This window comes from Borostomias antarcticus (genome assembly GCF_949987555.1).
Source record: "Borostomias antarcticus genome assembly, chromosome: 18".
NCBI lineage: Eukaryota > Metazoa > Chordata > Actinopteri > Stomiiformes > Stomiidae > Borostomias > Borostomias antarcticus.
This window is the reverse complement of record NC_140251.1, coordinates 12933784-12961283: the sequence shown is the minus strand read 5'-3', so window position 1 is coordinate 12961283 and position 27500 is coordinate 12933784. Positions and strand designations below refer to the sequence as shown.

Below are 27500 nucleotides of genomic sequence, written 5' to 3'. Positions count from 1 at the left end.
CAGAAGAAAAAAGAAAGAAACATTAAACACAGGATGGATGATCCTCAAACACATATTGACCCAAACACATCACATTATCCAGGGGTTATTTTCTCATGCCATGATTAATATGTGGTTGAATTTTTTAAATAAAGTTACAAAACATCAAAGCAATGTTTAGATCATTTAGTGAGCTTATGAAACGTGTAACCTATGTAGGCTAACATAAATGTATATGTGGGTGGAACTACTGGTACAATGATAGGCTACCAAAAGACTGCGCATGTCAGAAAACATTTGGAAGCCATATTTATTCAACCAAAGGTCGACAAAAAACAAAGAATAATGTAAAAACACAAAATAAATAAAAACATGAAATAATAGGCCTACTTTGATATTTTGTATATTTAGCATTTAGTAGGAAAGGAAGGAAGACACTATTATTGTAGATTTTCATAGGCTATTTCTATAACATTTCCAGTTTTATTTTATGGCTCACAATCTCTATCACATCGTTATACAGTGTATCAAAGCAGAATGATACTTTTACCGGCGATTTACCTGTTGGTATATTGTGATTATTGGCACGGCTGTGAATACCTCTTGGCCAATCACAATGCACGATTGGTACTAGCTGTGGTATAATGACAAATAACCTTGACCTTCTGACCTGTGTGTGTGTGTGTGTGTGTGTGTGTGTGTGTGTGTGTGTGTGCATCCTCCAGGTGGCTGATGATGGTTATGGAGTGTCTTACATCATCGTTGGCGAAAATCTTATCAACTTCCACATCTCCAGCAAGCACTCAAGCCCAGAAACTGTAAGTTGATTTGATGTACAGAACAGATTTATTTAGATATTCAACTGTAACTGTTGTTATAGATACTTTCCTTTCAACTCACTTCTGGACAAACTAACTCTGTGTCTTTGTTTGTTTCTCTCTCTCTCTCTCTCTCTCTCTCTCTCTGTCTGTCTCTCTCTCTCTCCCTCTCTCTCTCTCCAGGACTCCCACCGTTTCGGACGCAACATCAATCAGGCTATGCTAGACATCCTGGATCTCTTTCAGCTCGACAAGAAAGCCATCAAGTGATTTCCGTCATCTCCCCTGAAGAAGAATAAAACATAATATTTGGAGAGGCATGTTCCTCCTAAAGCATGTACAGAGACAGACATGTGGGGGTTTATTTCTAAGTGAATTTATGTAAAATGAAAATGATGATTAAGAGGAAAACGAAGACATTGGAAAAAGCAATGGCTATTTATGTTCCATGGTATTGTTGTATTCTTATGAGGGGTTTGTATGTATATGAGTAACAGGTTGGAGTGTGGGTTTGGGGTAGTAGTGCACAGATCAAATGTTATCTGCAAGACTGTTTGCACCGGTGCCTTAGTGACCCAGTAACCTTAGTGACCCAGTAACCTTAGTGACCCAGTAACGTATGAAGGGGAGGAGGAGAGGGGGTCTCTACAGGGATGACGTCCGTTTCATAGCAACTCGAGTCACTTGATAAGATGAACCCAAGTCCTAACTCAGAGCTGAAAAGATGTATACTGTAGTTTTTATATCGTTCAATACCTTTTGAACTGTGATTTCAGTTCATCTGTTGATGTGGATGGGTTCTGTTGATGTGGGTGGGTTCTGTTGATGTGGGTGGGTTCTCTAAGTGTAGACCAGAGGACTTCAGTCTGAGTCCGAGGCCCCCATTAGCCTTCTTGTTTCAGTGTACAGTACAGCCAGTTGTCTTAGCTGCTATGCTTAACTGACTTAGTGATAAGAAGACAGATCTTTTGTGTGTTATTGTTTGTCGTTTCCCATTCTCAGGTTTTTTTTAAACTTGGCCTAGTGTTAGACTTCAGCTCAGCATTGCAGTATGGGTGCCTCGGTGTGTACCTGGACAGGACTTGGAGGTTGGGATGCACTACCATGCCGTGTGGCACCAGTTAGATAGCATGGGGGGACTTGCTATCTTCCAACTGAGAGGGGGACGGAGGGCAGGGAATCTTATTTCCACCATGAACTGAGTTTGACTGAAAGCAGGGACTGACAATGGCGACTCCTTGCCCAGCAGCTCTTATGGTGTGTTAAGGGCGGTCACTGCACTTTCGTTAGGCTGCGCTTTCCATGACTGCCCCCTTCAGCTCACACTAACCAGATCTGCCTTGGTAGATTTTGGCCCGCTCTCAGATTGCATAGGATCTGACTGTCTGGGCCTCTGCATAGATCTGCCTAAACAAGGGACTTTTCATCCGTGGGTGAACTGTCAGGATGTCATTTATCACACGTCTGACTGACCTGACTACATTGTCTTTTTTAAGACGTGTGTTGGTGAGTTAAGAATTCATTCACTGTGTGTTCCTCAGTTAAGATGTGTGGTGTTAGATAACAAATGTAACCTTTTTAGATTCAGTAACTGGACTGAACATAAGTACAGGATAGGATTGGCTAGGCAACAAGACATCAGACTATATAATACTTAAAGGACTCCTGTAGGCTATACAGTATGTTGTTTTCAGTGTCAGTACAGCATATTATTTATTTTTCGTATTTTACCCGCTGTTTTCAAATGTTGAAAGTTAAGAATGATGAAATTCATGATTTAATAAGTGAAATGAACAAAATATTAAATGTATGAAATATTCCTTTTTTGACATGTGATGACATTTGAATTTGTTCGCGGCAACAAAGATGAAAAAAAAAAAACGGTTTTAGTTGTATGAATTTATACCACAGTAGACCTCATGTTTACACCTCTGCATGATTTTGAAGATGAAGCTGTACATGTTTGCCTTTAATTTAAAGATCTGTAAGAGGACAAGCAGCTGAAATACCAAAACGAGTTTTAACACAATAAAAGTGAATGTCAAACAATTCTATCTTGACTGAATCATTATTGTACTCTTGCATGAATCGGGAGCAATCCATGTTTAGATCCAGGACTAAGGAACATGTGATTTTGTAGTATGTATTTGATAAATGATTGCTCTAGTCCAGGGCTCACTGGCTTTGACAAACATTATATGGAAATGAATAACTAAATAAATATATTACTATTAAATACATGTATCTATTACTAAAATAAATGGTCATGTTGGCATTCAAGTTAGCTAACTAGCTAGATATCAGCTAGCCTCGTGAGACCATCCTGATTTGGTGAGCTCACATTCTGTTTCTTTCCCAAATCAGTCTGGATACTCTCCATAAAGTTCAGATCAGAAAACGATCTCGCCAATCAGCGTTGGTTATGAGGAATTTGAAATACAAACAGGCAGGCTGGGTGTGACGACAGTGAAGAGCGGTTGAAGTTGTGCGTGATAAATGGTGATACACAGATGGTTCATCCAATCACCTGGCAAGTAATTTTGAAAGTGTCTGCCCTTTTCCAAACAATACCAAAGGAGATTTCCCAGATGATTATGCGAAGCAAAGTATCTGGCGCGTCAGGTTAGATAGCAGCAGACTGCATAGAAATTCACCAGAATGCAGGAAATGTAGTGTTTGGTGCTCAAAAATTTACACTTGGACCCCCAGACACCCCTGCCCCCCTTTATGTGTTCCCCCTGGGTGCATATACCACCACGCCTGAAAATACATCTAAGGTGAAGCATTACCTTCATTTTAAACTCATATGTTTTGCGGCTCAGATTTTGTATTCATTTCTTGGCCAAAAATGGCTCTTTTGATAGTAAAGGTTGCCGACCCCTGCTCTAGTCACTAGAATTTCCAATCTCTTCTTTCCGCATTCTCCTCCTCCTTATCTGCTGCTAAAGCTGCTTTCTTCCGCTCTAAAATTCGAATTTCTGCTTCCAATCCTAAAAACTCTTTGAAACCTTCTCTTCACTACTCCAGCCCCCACCTCCTACAGTAGGCCTACTCCCAACTCATCCCTTCTCTCTGACGATTTTGCCAAATTCTTTGACTAGAAAGTTAACGATAGATCCTCTTTCCCCCACCCCCCGGTCGACGCGCCATGCATCAACCTCATCTCTCCACCCTCTCCCTCTCTGCCAGTCCCCCCTCCTCTCCTCGTTCCACCTTACCCCACTTTTATCCCCTCTCCCCTGACAAGGTCCTCAACCTTGTAACATCTAGCTGTCCCACCATGTGCTCCATAGATCCTGTCCCCTCCACTCTCCTTCAGTCTGTTGCACCCGAACTCCTTCCCTTCCTAACCCACCTCATCAACGCATCTCTTGTATCAGGATGCTTTCCCTCCGCTTTCAAGACTGCCAGAGTCACCCCCCTCCTGAACAAACCATCTCTTGACCTGTCTGACGTCAACAACTACATACCTGTTTCCCTTCTATCATTTCTATCGAAAACACTTGAACGTGCTATCTTTAACCTACTATCTTCGTATCTCCAGCAGAATTACCTCCTAGACCCCCACCAGTCTGGGTTCAAGGTTGGCCACTCGACAAAGACCGCCCTCCTTGCAGTGACAGTCACTCCATGCCGCAAGAGCGAATTCTCTCTGTTCTGTCCTGATACTCCTAAACATGTCAGCAGCATTTTATACAGTAGACCACCAGATCCTCCTCTCCACCCTCGAGGAGAAAGGCGTCACAGGCTCTGCACGCTCCCTGTTTGCATCCTACCTGACGGGCCGCTCCTACCGGGTGACATGGAGAGGGTCAATGTCGGAACCGCGTAGTCTGACTACGGGCGTTCCACAAGGGTCTGTCCTGGGTCCTCTCCTTTTTTCCCCTTACACTACATCTCTGGGCTCTGTCATTCGCTCGTATTGCTTCTATCACTGCTATGCCGATGACACTCAACTGGTCCTGTCATTTCCCCCTTCTGTTACACAAGTGGAGACACGCATAGCTGGGTGTTTGGATGACATCTCGGAGTGGATGGCGACACACCATCTCATGCTTAAAGGAGTAGTAAAGGGGAAATGCATGTTTAGCCCTGTTTTAAGGTTACTTATGATCATATACAATGGTTCAGATCAAATCGTTGACAAAACTAGCACTTTTGAGAAAGTCTGATAATTGCTCTACCACGTTTAGGTCATACAATGGATGTGGGTGGGCACCTTGAAAAATCATTCAAAAACATGTTAAACTCTCGATTTCAAAGACAAGAAGCTCATCGAAAGGGGTAATTGGTGTCCATTGGTGTTCTGACACAAATTCGCCGCAAAGTATGAATCCTGTAGGGTTTTATTGACCATTTTATGAAATCCATTGACGAAGCGACCGTTGTAGATGTGTAGATCAATCCGCAGAGGGGATTCAGGAAGCGGAACTACTTACGGTAGCTATTGTTATTGTTTATGTTGCTAGGCTACCTAGTTTGCAGAAGTTTACACACGTATGTGCTGCGACTAAATAGTTCTATGCTAAATATTTAAAAAAGCCTTTCCAGATGAACTAGAATCTTACTTTATGGCGAATTATATGTCAGAACGCCAACTAACATCTCGGTGAATTTCTTGTCTTTGAAATTCAGACTTTAACAGGCTTTTTTAATGATTTTTCAAGGTGCCCATCCACATCCATTGTATGACCAAAACGGTGGTAGAGCAATTATCAGACTTTCTCAAAAGTGCTAGAACGTTTTGATCTGAACCATTGTATATGGTCATAAGTAACCTTAGAACAGGGCTAAACATGCATTTTCCCTTTACTACTCCTTTAACCTGGACAAGACTGAGCTGCAGTTCCTCCAGGGGAAAGGCTGCCCACACCGGGACCTGGCCATCACCATTGAAGACACAGTGGTGACGCCGACTCGGTCTGCGAGGAATCTGGGTGTGACCCTGGATGACCAACTGTCGTTCTCCGCACATGTCACATCCGTCACACTTCAAAGTAGTAGTACATTGGCTTTTCCTACGTTAAATGCAATTATTGTAAGTCACTTTGGATAAAAGCGTCAGCTAAATGACTAATGTAATGTAATGTAGAATTCAGAGATTATCTGTTAGTAGGGGACCGAGATTTGCTTGAGAATCAGTCAGAGATCCTGGTACTGTACACTGTAACCGGGGAGTCAATGCGAGCAGGACAATTATACTGTAGACCACTAGAGGGAGCCAGAGGCTGTTGAATCATGCTTGGGTTCTAACTGGCTGGGGAATCCACTGTGTGTGTGTGTGTGTGTGTGTGTGTGTGTGTGTGTGTGTGTGTGTGTGTGTGTGTGTGTGTGTGTGTGTGTGTGTGTGTGTGTGTGTGTGTGTGTGTGTGTGTGTGTGAAGACCTACAGGGAGACCTGGTGGCATATGGCCATATATCTGTCACATGGGCAAATTCTACTCGCTATATGCAGCAGGAAAGCAGAGCTGTGTGTAGGCTATATATGACCAAATTATTTCACAAATCGAATGGCAGAGTGTGTCCAGCGTATGAGAGAGACATGAGACAGTCCAGACCCCCATACCATCCCTGGGGTCAATAGTTCCAGTCAATAGTTCCACACATTTTAAAGAATCCAAAGGGAACCCAACACCCTGTGGACTGATGACCCCTCTCACTGGTCAGCGCAGCGCAACCTTTCTCTCCCTCCCTTGTCTACATCCTTTCATTTCTTACAAGATAGAAACGTCTTGAAATGATAAAGGGTGTGGAAATGGGATCCTTCCTGCCTGGGCAGTGAAGCCCTCTCCAGGGCAGCTGTGCCCAAACCGCAGCCTCTCATATGGGCCGGCACCAAGGGGCCGGGTCCCCCTGCGAGCGTATTAATAAACCCTGCCCTGCCCCGGGGCCCTGAGCAGCGGCATTCAGCTCGGAGCCCAAATTAAACAGAAGACGTTTAAAGGCGTTGCGAGGTGATAGATTTCCCAAGAGGGCAGAGACAGGAAGTGATTAGGCCTATGTGCGACAGCTTCCTTCCAGTTCATAATGCACACGCACACACGCACACACACACACACACACACACACACACACACACACACACACACAGGTATACAGAATACACATGCGCACAAACACACACACCCCATCTACAATGGTACGTCTGCCCGCCCCCATGCCACCCGGCCTGGGTTTCCTGGTCTTCCGCTGGTGGGCTAAAGTTTCATGGCTGCATTCCTGGAGTCCACTCTCTCGCCCCTCGTCAACTATGAGAACCTGGTCTCTGGCTGCTTAGAGGAATAAGATCCCTTACTAAGACAGAGTTCTCTAAATCTTTGAATGCAGCTCTATCAAGACTTGGAATAAAGTTTATGGATTCTCTATATCTGCAAGGACAAATTTAAGTTGTGGTTGCAGTTGTGCAGGCAGACAAGAGCCGACCCGACAAAACAGGTGGCGACACGCACAGACACACACGCGCACACACACACACACACACACACACACACACACACACACACACACACACACACACACACACACACACACACACAATTAAGCTGCATGGCCATCTACACACACAGCAGGCTCCCAACCAACTGGCCTCTGGACAACAAGCTTTTAAATTGTATTTCTAATTGGCGAGCTGGAAAACCCATTCACTCAGGGTAGACTGAAACCTAAAACCTTGACTTGCACTTTCTAAAAGTAGACTGTGGGAGAGGTCTCCGGCCTCCGCTTGTCACCAGTTTAATTCATCTGCCACTCGGTACACAACACCCTCACAAACAGGGGGAGACAGTGTTGTCTGTGCTGTACTTTGACCCGTCCATTCTCCCCAGTGAAAGACACTGTCCCCATTCTAAGGTGACAACTGCTTTGCGAAAAGAATGAGCATTGTGCACTCAAGTCGGTTATGTAGATTGGATATCAGAGTTGTTCATTCATGTCTGTCTTGATTCGGGTTTGGCAGTACACTTTGTTCTTCTGCACCAGCGGGGCACATACGGTTCCATTACACTCTTAGCTAATTGAGCACAATGATTACAGGAAGAGAGAAGAAGAGCAGGGAAGAGGGGAGCAGGGGAGGGGAGAGAGGAGAAGAGGAGGGGAGAGGGGAGAAGAGGAGGGGAGAGGGGAGCAGGGGAGGGGAGAGAGGAGAAGAGGAGGGGAGAGGGGAGAAAGGGAGGGGAGAGAGGAGAAGAGGAGGGGAGAGGGGAGAAAGGGAGGGGAGAGAGGAGAAGAGGAGGGGAGAGGGGAGAAAGGGAGGGGAGAGAGGAGAAGAGGAGGGGAGAGGGGAGCAGGGGAGGGGAGAGAGGAGAAGAGGAGGGGAGAGGGGAGCAGGGGAGGGGAGAGAGGAGAAGAGGAGGGGAGAGGGGAGAAAGGGAGGGGAGAGAGGAGAAGAGGAGGGGAGAGGGGAGAAAGGGAGGGGAGAGAGGAGAAGAGGAGGGGAGCAGGGGAGCAGGGGAGGGGAGAGAGGAGAAGAGGAGGGGAGTGGGGAGCAGGGGAGGGGAGAGAGGAGAAGAGGAGGGGAAAGGGGAGAGAGGAGAAGGAGAAGGGGAGAGGGGAGCAGGGGAGGGGAGAGAGGAGAAGAGGAGGGGAGAGGGGAGAAAGGGAGGGGAGAGAGGAGAAGAGGAGGGGAGAGGGGAGAAAGGGAGGGGAGAGAGGAGAAGAGGAGGGGAGAGGGGAGAAAGGGAGGGGAGAGAGGAGAAGAGCAGGGGAGAGGGGAGAGAGGAGAAGTAGGAGGAGGGGGTAACTGGACCACGGAGTGCTACAGCAGTTTGTTGACCTTCCCACATTGAACCTCACTTAGAGGTCATCCTGTTCTGGAAAGAAGGACCTCAGTATGACTTGATCATAGACATTGATAAGGAGACAGATGTAAAAATGTGTAAGATGACAAGCAGCTGAAATACCAGTTTTAACACAATAAAAGTGAACGTCAAACAATTCTATCTTGCAAGGCAAACTAGAGTGATTGGAGTTTCTTTGCCAGATGCCGATCACTGTTCTATCTTGAAGCAATCTGCCTTTTAAATTGAAGGAGAGAGTACAGAACAGAGTACTGTATGTGAAGGTAGCGTTATTCGGGGTTGTTTCCAGGGCGACATCTTGCCAATGTGTTTCTCCAAATAAGACCTAAAAGCACCTGAAAAGGTCCGACTGCTGAAGCAGGATCAAGAAGTCTGATATTAAATTTCACTGTGCGTCAAAGTTCCCTAACTTACGGAGTCAAATCAGAATGGTCAGGAAAGTCAGAACGGACTGACGAGAGAAAGGACGGTTGAATCTGTGTATGCGAGTGGGGCTGTAAGTGGAGCTAGAGAGTGAGTGGGGTGATTTGGTGTCTGTGTCCTGCACCTGTCTGGGTGGGCTGGGCCGGAGGAGCAGGCCAGGGGCCCCCAGAGTGGAGCCCAGCCAAGGTAGGAGAGGAGGAGAAGGAAGAGGAGGAGGAGGGGCATGAGGAGGGATGGCCGAATGTGATTCTCCTGAGAATCTCAGCCACCGAATGCTCACTGCTGCTATAAATAACTTTTATTAGGTTTAAGTGGAATTAGTGGAGATGTTAGTCGTCAGCACGGTCTCAGATATACTGTGACCGGCTGGCTGACATGGAGGGAATGGTATGCAGTACACACACAAACGTGGACAGGAACGCGCGTGCACACACACACACGCAGGTGCAAACACACACGAGGAAGTCAAGAGCAGCTGCAGTATGAAAATGTAAACTTTATTGCAGTTTGTTGATTCAATTTCTCCGATTTACAGAAGAGAAAAACATGTAATGGCACAGTCATTGAAATATGTACATTGCTGGTGCTGCAATAATCAGGCACAGTTCATCCTGGCACAAAGACAGGGACAAAAAGGCACATGAGATAACGTTCAAACAGCCTGTGGGAAGGGAATAATATCAACAAAGCTTTTCCTAGAGTACAACTCAATCTACAGTACCACAGCGGTCATTTACAGTAGGCCTAAGCCATAAGCGAGTAACTAGAAAAGCTATTTACGTAAAGAGTTCTGTTGGGCAATCACAGTTTGTCCTTCTTTATACATTCAGCTCTAAAAGAGATTAAGACGATGACGTGTTTACAACACAGTGTGTGTCTCTAAGACATTTGGTGACAGCAGACCTGAGTGTCCTGTCCATACAGTAAACATGGTAAAATTAAACTTATACAGTTCATTAGAACATTGATTAAGTGATGTGGTTCGGGTCCCGAGGGGGTAGTAGGCACACAAACAGGTGCATGTACTGTCTGTGATGGCCGGTAATGGCTGCTTTAAGGCACTTGACTAAGTAGGTCGAGGCAGTGGCTTGGTAGAGGCTTATGTTACAGTGTCACAGTAAATCACACAGGACCGGGCACATATCGAAACAAGTGTTCATGTGGTGACATTTCTCTGGAACAATGACATCCCCTTTTTGAATGGATCCATTTGTGGACCATTCAGCTCAGTACCAACTGTGAAGATACCTCTACCATAAACTAACAAAGTGATAGAAAGACTTCATACTATGAAAGTATTGGAGGATATTAAGTTTTTCACAATTCACTATCTTATTTTAATCTCTATTCCAGGTCTGTGGCATCCCACTAGCAGTCTTTAGAAGCTAATCTGGCCACCACAAAAGAGCATGTCAACACAGGAGCAGAGGGCTGGGGAAAAAGGTGAGCAGCCTGTTAAAAGCATTTAAGACAGCAGACTTGTAGTCTGGTGGGCTTAAGTGGGCAGGGCTAGTTACTGACAGTTACATACTGGTCCTGGTCCATCGTGGGCCTGGAACAAGTCCATGTATGTTCAAGGCAGAGGGGATGTGTCTAATGTTGGGTCAGAAGGTTGATAATACCATTAACATTATCATTTCAGTTAAGTACCTTGACTGTTTTAAGAATAAGTGCTTTAAGGGGAGTTTGTGTAAATCTTGATCGAGAGAGTTTGAGAATTAGTGTGTGAGTGTGTGTAAAGCAGTGAAATGTGTAACTTGAGGTACATTCATTCATTATACATCAGTCCTACGGCCTGATGGGTTCAAGTAAAAGCCTTTCCAATGAATGAGCGAGGCGTGGTTACAGACGCTTCAGTCTCCTTCGCACTCCCCTGACTGGAAACATCTCCTCCCAGCTTCTTGTTAAGCAGAAACCATTTCACCATATTTGACTGTCCGTTTTTTTCTTCATTTGGTCTTCTTTAGAAATTCATCGAGTCTTTTTAAGCGAACGATGGGCTTGCTTTGTTACTCCATATCCAGTGAAGCGGCAGCAGTTTGAACGTTTAAAGACTGTAGAAAGGCAACAAATGTAAACACACAGGTTTCTCCGTAACTTAGACACCAAAAAGCAGAACAGCATCTTAATAGACCAAGAAGTCCTGAAAACAATCAGCCAAGAGGTAAAACAGATTAAAAGATTTAAAAAAGGAAGAAGAAAAAATGACATTAAGAAAATACAAATCGTTTCGAATTGTAAAGTGCAAGTATAAAAAATATCTAATCTCAAGAGATAGTCTTGAGACTCGGTTTATGGTCTTTATGGAAAAGTGCAACTTGAGAACCGCACGGGTAATAAAAAAACAGTTTTTTTTATAACAGTATCAGGATAAGTCACGTGACGTGACATCATGTGACTTGGCCTCAAGAGCTCCTTCGTAAAAATACGGCCACGTCGTCGAGGGCGACGGGATAGTCCTCCAGCAGCATCCCACCGTCGTAGACCTGCGCCCCCCGGCTGTCCTGCCACTGGAACCCCCCGTCTGGCAGGTAGATGTCCCTCCGCACCGCCCCCTGCTCGGTCACTGGGGCCACTAGGACCTGGATACATAACAACAACAACAACAATAATAACAACACATGCGATAGCTCGACAACCCTGGAAGCTGAATGACTCTTGGTCTGTGAAATTTTAGGAGGGATCCGAACCCATCTAGTGATCTCCAAATCAACTCTGCTACAATGGTATCAAAGCGGGAGGTCAAAACTGTCCCCTGGTGGTCAGCCACTGTAAATGGTGCGATCCATTCAGAGTGTCAGTCAGTCACCTCGTCTCCGATGAGGAACTGGTCGTCGACGGTGAAGGTCATGGGGTCGTCTGGGCTTAGCCACCACAGTGGCCGGTAGATGGGGTTGCCCGTCTGCTGCCACTCCTCAGCGTACCTTTCAATCAGGGGCACAACAAACTCCTGGTGGCGCGCTATGAAGGTCCGGGTCAAGTTCAGAACCTGCACCGTGGGAGGGAAGTACAGGGGTCAGCACAGCCAGGAACAGGGAGGCTGTTACATGACCGGAAAACCACACCATCTTTTAGCAAACGGAGACCTAAAGATCAGTTTATTGTTGACATATCAGTCTGACACCATCTGTCTCCTCTCCTGTCCTCTCCTGTCAGGCCCTCTCCTCCTCTCTCCTCTCCTCTCCATTCCTCTCCTCTTTTCTCCTCTCCTTCTCTCTCCTCTCCTCTTCTATCCTCTCCTCCTCTCTCCTCTTCTCTCTATTACTCTTCTCTCCTCCTCTCCATTCCTCTCCTCTCACCCTCTCTCCTCTCCATTCCTCTCCTCTTTTCTCCTCTCCTCCTCTCTCCTCTCCATTCCTCTTCTATCCTCTCCTCCTCTCTCCTCTTTTCTCCTCTCCTCCTCTCTCCTCTCCTCCGCTCTCCTCTCCATTCCTCTCCTCTTCTCGCCTCTTCTGTCAGACTTCGGCCAAACCTCGCAGACATTCCTGGTGGGGTCACATCCTCTCCTGCAGCCCGTAACAGAAACTGCGCTCAACCACATCCAGAAAGAATGTAGTTCAATAAGGCGAGCGAGAACTCATAGGAGAGGTCTGACTTTGACTGGGTCTCTGATTGAGAAAACAGACGTGTGGCGGTTTCATCTCTGGGGTTTGATTTCAATCTGGACCGAACATAGTCAATGATGTTATGGTCTTTGTAGGGCTGACGACAGACACATGGTCTGTCTCCAGGCCTCTGTACAGAGGATAAAAAGGTGTCTCACAAAGCAATTCTACTAGTCTCCAGATGTAATTAATTACGAGTCAACAGAAAGTCTATTCTCAATTACAACGCTCTCTCATTCCATCTGTGGTCATACAACAGGAACAGCTTAAGTGACCAACATGGAACTGCAGCTCTCCAGTGCTACTATGGCTGTCTAATATTTTCATCATGGTCACGCAACATGAGAGTCTCTATGAGAATATTTCTCTCTCGCCTTGCTCCCATACTGGAAAAATGGTTGATCTCTCCCTCACCCTGTTGCACTTGTCAATTACACATGGAAACCTTAATTGCCATAATAAAGTCGTTTTCCAAGACTTGTCCTCAAATTCATTATCATTCCTGCTGAAGTGGCTCTCGTCATGGCAGAGAGTGAGGGTTGTAAATCTGAAGGACGGCTCTAATACAGACCAGATGTTCTCCTAACCACAGGTGATGCTAGGAGGAGGGGGCCAAGCGGTCACTCCCCCCCCCCCAGAGAGCCCTAGTGTTGCTGAGTGGAACCTGAGCTGGTCTCCACACAGTCAAATATATCAATATCAACTAGAAGACACCCTGAGACGGTGGGTCTTGTTTTCCTGCCCGGCTGGTGAGCTCTAGGTTCCTGATGTTCAGCAGAAAGAGCCAGGGGAGGGCCAGGGGGAACGTGGGGGGCTACGCCGTCCTGCTGAGGGAGAGGAAGGCCTGGGTTTGGATAGATCCAGTGACAGGCCTCACTCATCACCTCCACAAACACAGGGCCTGGATCACTGGCTGACTGACTGGCCGACCGTCTGACTGGCTGGCTGGCTGGCTGGCTGACCATCTGACTGTCTGACTGGCTGGCCGACCGTCTGACTGTCTGACTGGCTGGCCGACCGTCTGACTGTCTGACTGGCTGGCCGACCGTCTGACTGGCTGGCTGGCTGGCTGGCTGGCTGACCATCTGACTGGCTGGCTGGCATGTTGTCCACACGGCAGATTGTGTATTCGTTCATGTTCTATGTAAGGACTGCAGATGGAAATTAGCTTCCTTGCTAAATCTGGTGCAAAGCAACTCCTTGTTTTAACCGAAGCAATTAATGTATGTGCACACTGTCCTTTTAAACTCAATAAATAAAAATAAAATAAATAAATAAATCTGACTGGCTGACTGGCTGGTTGACTGACTGGCTGTTTGGAAATGGCTTGGCAGAAGCCCCCCAGGCCAGAGGAGAGGCTGTTGGGTCAATAAACACCCTCGCAGGCTCTGCTGACACAGGCCCACACCCTGTCGTGGGAGTGAAAGAACATCACTCCTAACTCTCACTCACTCTTTCTCTCCCAGGAACATCCACTTGGTAACATTCCCTGACTGACCGCTCCACTATGATAGCCCATTTGTGGTGATGGACAGACATACATACCTGGTCCTCCCCACAGACCCAGGGTGGCGTGTGGAAGCTGATGACTGGGAGGAAGGCAGCGATCTCCAGCCAGCGGATGAACAGCTCCTCATCTGTGACCAGATCCCCAGGCAGAGAGCCACCTGGAATTAAGAGATTAGGATTAGATTAACATCAGAAATCTGGCAATAGAAAAGAGCAGGAAATTTACATTGGGAGATGTATATACACCTATCACCTGACACTGTGTGGATATACAGATGTGTAAACACACAGTGTCAGATGATAATTCTGAATAATATATATGGTAGAAATATATATATAAAGAGGTAGGAGGAATCAGGCTTGACATTTGAATGTGATGTGATAATGTTCACGCTTTTCTGATCCAGGATCATATTAGTACAGGGTAGTCTGTAATGACTGGTGATGGATAGAGCATTGGAGATGTGAATTCCAATAGTTCCTGAATGTATCGTAATGTGTCTGAAGGTGATTTCCAGCCCATCCATCCTCTGACCGCTCTCTGTTTTCTCCACATCAAAGCAAATACAAGACACTGCTAGCCTGGCTGCATCATGCCATGACAGGAATCTGGAATATTTCGGGAATATGCTGCTTTTTGCCAAATCCCAGAATATTGCATTATAAAAAGATGGTCAGATCTGGTGCTGGTAGTACAGGCTAGCTGCTTCAGAGAATATTGTAGTTTGTACAGCCTGTAGGCAGTCATATAATAGTCAGCCATATGTGGGATGGAAGTGGCGGTATGTCCACCATGGATGATTGTAAAGGTATTTTAGAGAATGTGGAAAAGCTGAAGATGGACCAGCTTGTCTCTCTTGAGAGGTTCAAGGTAGAATATGTGCCTCATGTTGACTGAACATGTTTCTCATAGCCTTGTTTTTATTATTGGATCTTGTGATTTATTTTTGTGATTTTATGTTGTTTTGTTGTGTCATGTCCCTATCAGGGCAACACTGAAAAAAGAGCTTAATCACAATTGTCTTCCTTGAATAAGTAAAGGTTTCAATTCAATTCAATAATTATTGTGGTATTATTGTGGTATTACTTTAGTATTACAGTGGCATTATTGTATTATTACTGTGTGAAATTTCCCCTGGGGATCAATAAAGTACTACTACTACACTACTGCTATACCTACTATCCCATAGTACTGATGGTGTAGTGTTGGTTAGAGCCCTAGGCTGTAGTATTATCCCATAGTATTGATGGTGTAGTGGTGGTTAGAGCCCTAGGCTGTAGTATTATCCCATAGTATTGATGGTGTAGTGGTGGTTAGAGCCCTAGGCTGTAGTATTATCCCATAGTATTGATGGTGTAGTGGTGGTTAGAGCCCTAGGCTGTAGTATTATCCCATAGTATTGATGGTGTAGTGGTGGTTAGAGCCCTAGGCTGTAGTATTATCCCATAGTATTGATGGTGTAGTGGTGGTTAGAGCCCTAGGCTGTAGTATTATCCCATAGTATTGATGGTGTAGTGGTGGTTAGAGCCCTAGGCTGTAGTATTATCCCATAGTATTGATGGTGTAGTGGTGGTTAGAGCCCTAGGCTGTAGTATTATCCCATAGTATTGATGGTGTAGTGGTGGTTAGAGCCCTAGGCTGTAGTATTATCCCATAGTATTGATGGTGTAGTGGTGGTTAGAGCCCTAGGCTGTAGTATTACCTACTGCGTCGGGAATGAGGAAGTTGTACCCCAGCAGACTGTGGTGCAGCAGGGAGGGAATAAGACCCCTCAGCCCCGACGAGCTCCAGTCAGACTGCAGGGGAGTCATCCTCACAAAAAGGGGCTTGTGGCTCGACCTGGTACACGCACACACACACACACACACACACACACACACACACACAATACATTACAATGGAGGAGGAGGAAGAAGCCACAGTACGTATGCATGCCACAGTACAGCGGTTCTAGAGCTGGCCCCCCCCTCACCTGCTCCCAGCAGTCATGATGACTGGGTCTCCTATCCCGGCTGCCAGGTCGGCCAGCAGGCCGATGTACTGCCCCCCCCCCAGGGCCGGGGGCGGGCGTAGCGCCTGCTCCTCATACGGGTTCCCCTCTGCCCCCTCCAGCAGCACGTACTCCATCCCCAGCTGCGCCTGCAGAGAGCCCACCCGGTCCAGGAACCAGCCCACGGCCCCGGGGTTGGTGAGGTTCAGCTTCACACAGTACTTTCCCTGCCACTGGGTCAGCAGTGGGACCTGGCGGGTAGGGAGGAGGGGATGGGGGGTGAGAGGAAAAGGTGATAGGAAGAGAGGGGAGAGATGAATGAATGAATGAATGAATGAATGAATGAATTACTTTATTTATATAACACTTTCCAAACAGAAGTTACAAAGTGCTTCACAGTTGAAACAAAATACTAATTAAGAATCAGGTCTGCATATAAATGACATAACACAGAACAGAGAACAAATCATCATCATTAAAACCACAGTAAAACCATAAAACCAGGAGAGAAACCAACAATCAATAAACATAAAATAAACATGTATAAAAATGGCAACCTATACAATTTTTTTTTTTTTATAACGTTTTTAAAAACTTAGCCGACCAGATGGTGAGGGGGATGTCATTCCAGAATGTAGGGCTACAACAGAAAAAGTGTGGTCCCCCTTGGTTTTGAGTGAAAAAAAAAGTGAAAAAAAAACCAACATGCACACTCTTACAAAATGGTGGTGCTGGGAGTAAATCCCCTTTAAGGTTTCAAATGAGAAATACAAGACTCCCGCACACACTTTTTCTCTGCTTTAATCTTTTTTTAACAACGTTTCGGTGTTGCCACCTTCATCAGGACAGACCCTTGGTTTTGAGCCTGGACCGTTGGACGCTTAAAAGGAATTGTGAGGAGGACCTAAGCAGTCTTGGTGCCAGGTTTGCTGTTAAAAGCTCAGAGATATACTGTACGTATATCCATACCATGTAAAGCTTTAAAAGTAATCAAGAGAATTTTAGTGCAAGTTGACTAAAATGGGGGCAATGGGTTCTCTACGTTTAGTGTTAGTTAAAAGCTTGGCTGCTGCATTCTGGACCACTTGCAGTTGAGCAAAAGAAAACTCGCTTAGACATGAAAAATAAAGTCCAGGCAAGAACAAATAAAAGCATGGATGATTTATTTGCTCAACGATGTTCTTAGGTAGTGCTGACTTGATCTTAGCAAATCTTCTGAGATGTAAAAAACAAGATTGAACTAATTTCTTCACGTGTTGGTTGAGGTCCAGGTTCTGATCAAATAACTCGACGATTTGCTAATTTGTTTTTCACTCTGTGACATCCAATCTTTGATAGCCGTGAGGCACCAATGTATGTGAGTATCCAGGTTCTTGAGCTCATCAGATTTAAATGAAACATAAAGTTGGGTGTCATCTACAGTATATAACAGTGGTACTGTAGGCAACAGTGTTAAATTGGCAAATAATGTGGCCAAGGGGGAGCATGTACAAACTGAATTAAATAGGGCCAAGGATGGAGCCTTGTGGAACCCCACATGGCATATGGGCCGATGAAGAAACAAAGTCATCAATGGTCACCTTAAAGGATCTCCCTGTAAGGTAAGAGGAGAACCATCTAAGTGCAGTTCCATCTATGTCTATGTGTCAACAGTATCAAAAGCAGCTGATAAGTCTAACAGTACTAGAATAGAGCAATGACCAGAATCTGCACTACAGATGGAGTGAGTATTATAGTAATGCTTGGCTTAAAGACAAAGCTGGTACACCCACACCATGTGACCATGCAGGACTGAACTGCATAACCCAAAGAATCCCCCCCACTGGAGTACGGCCTCCCCCCAGGACAGGTGAGGGTTGGCTGGGCTGTCTGCTCACCAGGTGTCCCTGTGGTGCGGCCGGGAGGCCGAGCCAGTAGGCCTCGGTTCCATCCAGCAGGGACCCGCGGAACTGCGTGGTGTCCACGCTCAGGAAAGGGGACAGGGTGATGGAAATGTTTAGAAGCTTGACGAGTGGGAGGTCCCTGGTCTGTCTCTTGGACGTCCCTCTTTTCTTGCTGTTGAGGTAGTCATGGTCCTGTGGGAGGGGGGGGGGGGGGTCACATATACTGTATCAGGAAGGTTTCACTCATGCTTGAAGCCATATTTCAGAGTTGTTGCACCTGCTGGCTGTTTGTAGTACGGCAACAATAGGTACCTTCACAGCGAAAACAACGATCTAAACAGGACTAAACGTCTCTTTATGCTTGGGAGAGGTTTCTGGCCGGGATTAAGCACAGTGGGGTGTGAAAGGGCCTCCGGGGGAAGATTTCGACCGTTTTTTGTCCACCATAAAGACAACACATACTGATGAATGCCCCGAGAGCACCTAAGAGATGCCTGGACTCAGAGCCCACCTCCAGGAGACCTGCAGTACAGCTTCAGCTGGGCCCATGATAAGGCGGTGTTATTGTGTAAGCATCTGACTGTATGACAATAGGAGCCCTGTCAAGACTGCTCAACATGTGTCTTAATCCCCTGGTATTTGGATGTGAAGGTGAAAAGCTGTGGTTTGTGCTTACATAACACCCTAGCTGAGAGGGCCTCTTATAGCACACTGGCAGACCAGGAGGTCTGCCATGAAGGAGGGCTAACTTATTACGTAATTGATAAGAAAATATACTTCCCTTAGAATTCTCCCAAAGATCAATCTTATGTTTTTGGACACGCTAGAGAATGAGAGAATGAGCACTCCTTTTCTTCTGGATTGCTCATCACACACACACACACACACACACACACACACACACACACACACACACACACACTCACAAACAATGAGGTAGCCAGACCTAGTCTGGTTTATTAATTTATGATCATCTATTTTGGTTGGCCAGTAGTGCATTACACAGTTTCAGTAATAAGAGCAGAAACCTGGCAACCCTATTTATAACCAAATTCTATCCACGCCAACTTGTTGTTTCTAGCTCATATGGAAACTAGAAAAGAAAATTCATAGCATGACGTGACTGATCATTTATGAATACTTGTAAAAACAGAATGAGAGCGAGGAATGGTTTGTGCAGCGATTCATGATTGCCGTTTCACACTTTGCCAGTTGTTGTGACCAACTTTCCAAAAGTTCCTGTACCCTCGCTTTGTTCTCTGAAGTCATTAGAGAATGCTGAGTACCTTTGATCAGAGGGTTTCAGTCTGTATTACACAGGACACTACTGTTCAGATTCTCAGTGTCCTATTTCTCTCCTCCTCCTCCTCTCTCTTGCTATTTTTTGTCTTTCTCTCTTTCTCTTTCTATCTAATCTCTCTCACTCCCTCTGTTACCCTGATATCTCTGTGGGACTGTGAGTGTGTGTGGCGAGCTGAACGGGTCATGTGATGGACAGAGCATGCAGAGTGATAAGATGGAACCGGGCCAGTGATGGACAGAGCATGCAGAGTGATAAGATGGGACCGGGCCAGTGATGGACAGAGCATGCAGAGTGATAAGATGGAACCGGGCCAGTGATGGACAGAGCATGCAGAGTGATAAGATAGAACCGGGCCAATGCTCTCTCCCAGCTGGCGGGGCTGTCATGTTCACCTGAATCAGGACTCCTGGCTGGGTGCACCCCTCTTGCAAGCTAACAACTAACAGCCCTGGAGATCAATAACTCTGCTGCTGCTCTTTCCTCCACCACCGCCATGTTCTCACGCTACATCAAAGCTCTGCTCGGGAAATCAGTCGCATAAGCCTAATGGGATTGTATCCTTCTCCTGTTCCCTAATCTACTTATCGTGTACGAGGTGTAATCACAATGCTTGCTGTAATCTCAAGAAAGCGTTGAAAGACAATTACAATGTAGCATTGTGGCTCTGCTGGCTCTTGCATGCTAGACTGAAGACAAAGCCCTTAGAAACCCTCTGTGTTGACATTTCAATGAACTTGGTTAACTCCCTCCCTCCACCTCCCCCCTGTATTCTGGAGCACCACTTAGGGAGAACAGAGTCTTTCATGTTCCTGTCTCCTGTCTCCTCTGTGCCTGACCACAGCAGACCCCAGTCTCCAGTCTCCAGCCTGTCTGTCTGTCTGTCTGTCTGTCTGTCTGTCTGTCTGTCTGTCTGTCTGTCTGTCTGTCTGTCTGTCTGTGTCTTTCTCCTACCTGTCTGTCTGTCTGTCTGTCTGTCTGTCTGTCTGTCTGTCTGTCTGTCTGTCTGTCTGTCTGTTTGTCTGTCTGTCTCCAGCCTGCCTGTCTGTCCCCTGCTTGTCTGTCTGTCTGTCTGTCTGTCTGCCAGTTTGTCTGTCTCCAGCCTGCCTGTCTGTCCCCTGCTTGTCTGTCTGCCTGTCTGCCTGCCTGTTTCTCTGTGTGTCTGTCTCTCCTGACCAACCCTGATTCAGAGCCCAGATGCTGTCTCGTCCTGTCAGAAAGCCTCAGACAGCACACACACACACACACAGACACACACACACACACACACACACACGCACACGTCCATCTAGAGCATCAGAGACCCACCACGTCGGAGAGGAGGGCGGTGGAATGTTCGTTGAGGCTGATAACGCCCTCCCCCAGCTGGTGCCTCCTCAGACGGTTGGAGAAGGTCCTCAGCTCCCTCTCCACCTTCAGCCCCGAGTCCACAGTCGCTAGCAGCTTCCAGAAAGGCAGCCTGGGAGGGGGGACAGGAGAGGACGGGGGACAATGACAGGGAGGATAGGGGGTAGGGGGACAGAGCGACAAGGGAAAGGGTGGAGAGGGCAGGGAGGGAAGAATGGAGAGGAGAGAGGGAGAACAGGAGAGAGAGAGAGAGAAAGAGAAAGAGAGAGAGAAAGAGAGAGGACAGGAGGACAGGATAAGACAAGATCTTTAAAGCAAGGCTGTGTTCCTTTCCTCCCTACACTCTAACACAGCAAATTCAGTCTTTAAGCTCAGAGTTTCATGGGCCTCGGAGAGAGAGAGAGAGAGAAAGAGAGAGAGAGAGAGAGAGAGACGGAGAGAGAGAGAGAGAGAGAGAGAGAGACGGAGAGAGAGAGAGAGAGAGAGAGGGAGAGAGAGAGGGAGAGAGCTTCTCACCATAAGACGTCCATGTTGGGCAGCTCCCTGCTGTGCTGAGAGAGCTGCAGCACTGCCTCCTGGTGGACAGCTTTGACATTGCGGCCCACGCACACGGTGTACTGCAGCGGCAGGAGCTCCAGGCCGGCGGGGGACTGCAGACAGAACTGCTGTCTGCTCTCTATGCCCAGCTGCAGGGGCATGTCTGGGGAGACCAGCACCGCCACACCTGGAGGGGGGAGGGGATAGGGGAGGGCGGGGGTGGGGGGGGCAGATAAAGGCAAGGGGGGTTGGGCAAAGAGACCAGTGAGGGGCAAAGAGAGGAGAGAGGAGTGGGGTGGAGGGAGGGAGAAGAGAAAGGGCAAAGAGAGAGAGAAAGAGAGAGAGAGGCGGGGGTGGGGGGGGGGAGAGGGTGGGTGTCAAGGTCAACCTGAAAGTGACACACTCCACTCCTTCCTCCCGTGAGCGTATAAAACACCAGAAGCACAACTCGAGAGAGCCGAATACACCCGTAACTTCACATTGTTGACGCAGAAAGATCCCCCATAGACCACCCACAACGCCCGCAGATCATCGCCATCACAATCTATCTGACGGGGTAAAGTCGCAGAGAGTTGGCGACAGCCTGTCAGGAGCTCTGATCCATATGAGCTGGATCTACTCAATCCGGTTGTTCTCGTCTGGGGTCTTTCTCGTTCGGTGTTGTTTCGCCGGTCTAGAGCGGAAGCGCGATGACGCATCGCATAATCATCCAGTCTGGACCGGAAGACGAACAGTTGTTGTAATGTTTTTACTGAAGGCTGCACATGGTGACGTTTCGAGTAGATAACATTCGCGATGGCATCACCAGGCATAACACCGACGAACATTGTAAAAGAAGATGCGAGGAGAACTACTGGTTAAGGAAAAATAAAGCAAGCGGATGTTGGAGGCGGGCTCTACAGGCTCAAGCCGGATGAGGGGGCGGGCTTAAGGCAGTGAAGTAAATAGATACCAGGCTCTCCTCCCCCAGGAGAGACTGGTGACGCTACGCTACGGTTCTTCAGGTGGGTGGGGTTGATGGGGTTTAGGAAGGCTGGTGTAAAACAGTGTGGAGGATCCTGGTTTCGCAGATCCCATGACTGTGACATACAGCAGTGGCATTTGGCATGGAGGGGCAGGGTGGAGGTTGCTAAGGGAGTGAGAAGTGTAGGCTATGTCACCTGATATTGCTCTCTGCGCTGGGAGAAGCATCTGTAGAATGGGATCTTAGGGGATGTTGTGGTTAGTATACTCATCTGTGGGCATATATATTCACGATGAGGCACTATACTATACTCTCACTGGTACACAGTACTGAGAGAGAAGGGTATCATCTGTCTGCTTTGGTTACATAGATAGAGGTAGTCAACACAAACACGCTCTCCTTCTCAAACATCTTGGCCCTAGAAGGTCTTTGATCCGGGATGGGAACTGTCATTCCTCTCTGTACCTCTCAATCTCTCTCTCTCTCTGTCATTCTCTGGACCTCTCTCTCTCTTTCTCTCTCTCTCTCTGCTCTCCTGTTTGGATTCATGGCCCATGTGAAATGATGAGATTATGTGAACCAGATAATTGTGTCCACAGATGTAGCTGCCCTGCTAGGAATGCCTCCTGCCTCTCAGGTTACCCCCTCCCCTGCCCCACCACCAGCCCCCACCACCTCCACTTCTCCTCTCCCCTCTCTCCCTCCCTCAGCCCTGCCTGCTCTCCCAGCCTCTCCCCTCCCTCCCTCCCTCCCTCAGCCCTGCCTGCTCTCCCAGCCTCTCCCCTCCCTCCCTCCCTCAGCCCTGCCTGCTCTCCCAGCCTCTCCCCTCCCTCCCTCCCTCAGCCCTGCCTGCTCTCCCAGCCTCTCTCCCTCCCTCAGCCCTGCCTGCTCTCCCAGCCTCTCCCCTCTCTCCCTCCCTCAGCCCTGCCTGCTCTCCCAGCCTCTCTCCCTCCCTCAGCCCTGCCTGCTCTCCCAGCCTCTCCCCTCCCTCAGCCCTGCCTGCTCTCCCAGCCTCTCTCCCTCCCTCAGCCCTGCCTGCTCTCCCAGCCTCTCTCCTCCCTCAGCCCTGCCTGCTCTCCCAGCCTCTCCCCTCCCTCAGCCCTGCCTGCTCTCCCAGCCTCTCCCAGCCTCTCCCCTCTCTCCCTCCCTCAGCCCTGCCTGCTCTCCCAGCCTCTCTCCCTCCCTCAGCCCTGCCTGCTCTCCCAGCCTCTCCCAGCCTCTCCCCTCTCTCCCTCCCTCAGCCCTGCCTGCTCTCCCAGCCTCTCCCAGCCTCTCTCCCTCCCTCAGCCCTGCCTGCTCTCCCAGCCTCTCCCCTCCCTCCCTCCCTCAGCCCTGCCTGCTCTCCCAGCCTCTCCCCTCCCTCAGCCCTGCCTGCTCTCCCAGCCTCTCCCCTCCCTCAGCCCTGCCTGCTCTCCCAGCCTCTCCCCTCCCTCAGCCCTGCCTGCTCTCCCAGCCTCTCCCAGCCTCTCCCCCTCTCCCTCCCTCAGCCCTGCCTGCTCGCCCAGCCTCTCCCCTGACCCTGGCCCAGCCAGTCTGGAACAGAACAGATCCAGAACCAATCAAACAGAGGATTGTAGGTTTAAATACTAATTGAATAGATAACTGGACCAGGCCGAAGCTGCCCGGAGACAACTGGGAAACGGATGTGCTACACATAAATAGTATGAGAACATGATAGTGGGTCTAGGCTGGTTGGTCAAGGGGATAATACTCATGTGTTTGCAAAGGATAATGTCAAAGATATCCTGGTGAAAGCCCTGCTGCCTTCTCCAAGATATTGAGTCACTGCCCAGCTGTTAATTACAGTAGGGCACTGACATGTGGCTTTACACCTGCAGCATCGTCCTCAAATCTGACCTTTGACCTTTGAGGTTCAGTCAACAGCGTATATGCTGTGGTACACCTAAGCCTGTTTCATTTGCCAATTCAAGAAAAACGGACATGTTTGATTCGACAGAGTGTATCATTAGCCTGAGATTTAAGTTCTAGTGACTACTGTGGATGGGGGCGTGACCAAGCCTACATAGTTCCAGATCAGCTTGACCAGGATCAGTGGTGTGAAAAGGGCATTAGATTTGATCTGAGGCCAGCCACAAGAAGACAGTCTTAAGTAGAAGCAGAACCTAGTCCAGGTCATTCTTTGTCCCCTGGGTCAAAGGACATACTTTTTTGAGTGTTATTTTATAAATGTAATTTTTGTTCCAAGTCTAAAGTCCAAGCAATCTGGTCTGTGGTTTTGATTGAATAGCACCCTGAGAGGTGTGCATAACAATCTAAAGAGGAGTTGATAAATGTCATTAGGAGACATTGAGGAGAGCTTCAGAGTTGGGGTTCTAGCCAAGTTGAGGTGCTGAGGAGCGGAGGGGGGGAGCTGGGAGCGCAAAGGGGTGTCTCTTATTTTTAGAACAATTCCCTAAATACAACCAGCTTCTCTGAAATATTTTCCACTAGCTCTTAAAAGAAGAAATGCATGCCTGACTGACCGTATCCTCTTTCCTTCAAAGGGGCAGACACACACAGAGGTAAAAAAGAGAAGAAAGTGAATGAATTTTATTGGGCAGACGTGAATGATACGGCACACACACATGGATCGATTTAACGACTGTTGAGCCAACACACAAATCAATCACTCTCTCTCTCTCTCTCACACACACACAGACACATGCGCGTACACGCACGCACGCACGCACGCACGCACGCACACACACACACACACACACACACACACACACACACACACACACACACACACACACACACACACACACACACACACACACACACACACACACACACACACACACGCACTTTAACAGAATACCAAAGCCATCCAAGAAAAACAAGCAGGATTTATAAAACAATAAAGGTGCTTGGCTCCCCGCCCCTGCCCTGGTGCTGATCCTGAGCTTGTGTGGGGTCAGCTGGGTTTTACAGGGCCGTCTGGCCCTGGCTCGGCCCCGAAGCCTGATGAGGCTAGGGGTCCGCACAGCTCCCTGACTCGCTGCTGCTGACCAGATGGGCTTCAGTCCACTCCAGTCATATTCACTCCCTTATTTATGACTTCGGCACACACTTACAGACCTGACCGGGGGTATAATGTGCATTCAAACGCTGGTGGTCACTGAAGAAGTGTGTGTGTGTGTGTGTGTGCATGCACGTGTGTGTTTGGGTGCACGTTCCTGTGTGGAAGCTTTCGTATTTCATTACCAATGGAAACGTACTTGCTGTGCCCATACGTAAGAGTGATCCCAGCTACAATACTGGGATGTTGCACGAAAAGTCTTATGTGTTGTATTACTTTACTTAAAAAGGTGAGGAAACCGGTTGCCTTAGGAAAATTAAGTAAAATAAGTTATATTTGTGAGAAGAATTTTTGCACGAACACAGATAACTTAGTTCAGTAAACTCATTTGAAATGCATCTAAGAAGAAAAAGTAGAGCAAACTGAGTAAAAATAGGTAACGTTAACAGAGCCGAAAGAGTCAGATGAACAAATGCAAAGTTAACAAAGTTTACAACAAAGTATAACAGACATCATATTTCACAGTGTAGAAGCAAGTCTACTGAAATTAAATTAAAATTAATTAATTAAAAGACAAACACGATTTTTTTCTTTAACACCACAATTCCCACTAGAAAGAACAAGACAAGACAGCCAAATGACTGCAGTAGTTGTCCTGTAATGACAAGTGACATTTCCAGCTCTGTAGCTCTTAGTAGGGACAGCAAACCAGAGAGGTTTACAAGAGAAACCATGACTACAACAGCTTCACAATTACTGCCACTCTCTTCTCTCTCTCTCTTTCCCACCCTCTCTCTCTCTCCCTCCCTCTGCTGTGCTTGGCAGGGCCCTCTACAATAACAAGAGCAGAGGAGGAGAAGAACAGTATCTTTCTTTACTTTGGGATCAACAGATGGAAAGAAATTGAGATGGAGGAGAGAGAGAGGGAGGCCAGAGAGAGAGAGAGAGTTGATCTAAGGTCCAGTGTGTCTTCTAGAATTAATTTCAAACATAATCTCTCATATTAACGTCATAGAAGAGAGGAGAGAGATAAGGGAAGTACAAATATCAGAAACAGAGAATAAATTACCTTTATTGGTTCCAGACTGATAGCCAGTCAGGTGATCTATTTAGAGCAGCTATCACGCCATCATTTACCAACGTCTGCTATAAAAGCGACTAAAGACAGGACCTTTCCAGGGCCTTATTTGCAATGATGAGTTGGGGAAAGTTTGAGGAGAGCCAAGTGATCTGTCTTATTTAGGTATGTCAGCACAAAAGGATTTGAACCCAGTCTTTTGTCTGTGAATTACGCATTTAAGAAAAAAAGTCAAATGGAAAATAGGCCAATTTGAGGGGAAAATATCATGCTATCATTTCACTGTCTCAGAAATTTATGAAATCGAACTTATCATACAGAGGTAAATTTAGTTGTCTTCATTATGACGTAAAGATCCACAATGGCTAAAAAACTGTGTTTCAAAATAAAATTCCACCGAGGAAACCAGATGCAGCCACAGTATTAACCTGGAGATCTACTTTGTCCAGTAATGGTCAAGTGTACAATGGACCTAACTGACTTCAAAAGGTAACTTATGATGAGTCAATTCAAATAGTGATTATTCGTCTTTGGAGCTCAATTTGCTGTAGCAGAATTGGTCAAATTGGAGTAAAGTGCAAAATTTAGATTTTTTTCTTCTTCAGTCTGACCAATCTTGCTCCAGCAAATTAAGGCCCAAAATCTTCTGTATCATCACCCTACACAACAATTCTGCTTTCATGGATGTTATTGCCAAGTGTTTGTACAGTAATTGACCTAATTAAGTGTAAATAGAGGTAAAATCATTCAAAGTCTTACATGATGGACACACATTTTTTATTGTTGTTGGGTCTCAGAGATATCTAATCTGCACTTGGTAGCCCCAGTTGTTCTGTCTGTTTCCAGACAGGTGGGACCCCCCCCCAGGTGGGACCCCCCCAGTTGTTCTGTCTGTTTCCAGACAGGTGGGACCGCCCCCCAGGTGGGACCCCCCCAGTTGTTCTGTCTGTTTCCAGACAGGTGGGACCGCCCCCCAGGTGGGACCCCCCCAGTTGTTCTGTCTGTTTCCAGACAGGTGGGACCCCCCCCAGGTGGGACCCCCCCAGTTGTTCTGTCTGTTTCCAGACAGGTGGGACCCCCCCCCCCCCAGGTGGGACCCCCCCATTTGGCAACTATCTCTGTTTTCCTGCACTCTCTCCATCTCCTTATCTCCCCTCTCCATCTCTCCTCAACTCCTTCTCTGTTTCCACTCTCTGGTTCTGCCTGTGCTCTTACACTCTCACTCACACGCATTCATGAGTGCAACCAT

The 27500-nt window shown here is 47.3% G+C and overlaps 2 protein-coding genes across 2 annotated transcripts in view; one reads left to right on the top strand and one right to left on the bottom strand.

The window, feature by feature from the left end:
- Positions 1 to 2826, top strand: part of cpt1ab (carnitine palmitoyltransferase 1Ab (liver)) — a 26839-nt gene extending 24013 nt beyond the window's left edge. The window contains exons 18-19 of the mRNA XM_084452614.1: positions 705 to 797; positions 981 to 2826. Of these exons, the coding sequence (XP_084308740.1) occupies positions 705 to 797; positions 981 to 1067 (180 nt within the window). The 3' untranslated portion in view covers positions 1068 to 2826. The remainder of the gene's footprint in view (positions 1 to 704; positions 798 to 980) is intronic.
- Positions 2827 to 11420: 8594 nt separating this feature from the next.
- Positions 11421 to 27500, bottom strand: part of LOC311321246 (SITS-binding protein) — a gene marked incomplete at both ends in the record, with an annotated part of 20471 nt that continues 4391 nt past the window's right edge. The window contains 8 exons of the mRNA XM_084453191.1: positions 11421 to 11597; positions 11825 to 12004; positions 14166 to 14287; positions 15833 to 15969; positions 16103 to 16371; positions 17998 to 18195; positions 20612 to 20762; positions 21167 to 21374. Of these exons, the coding sequence (XP_084309317.1) occupies positions 11421 to 11597; positions 11825 to 12004; positions 14166 to 14287; positions 15833 to 15969; positions 16103 to 16371; positions 17998 to 18195; positions 20612 to 20762; positions 21167 to 21374 (1442 nt within the window). The remainder of the gene's footprint in view (positions 11598 to 11824; positions 12005 to 14165; positions 14288 to 15832; positions 15970 to 16102; positions 16372 to 17997; positions 18196 to 20611; positions 20763 to 21166; positions 21375 to 27500) is intronic.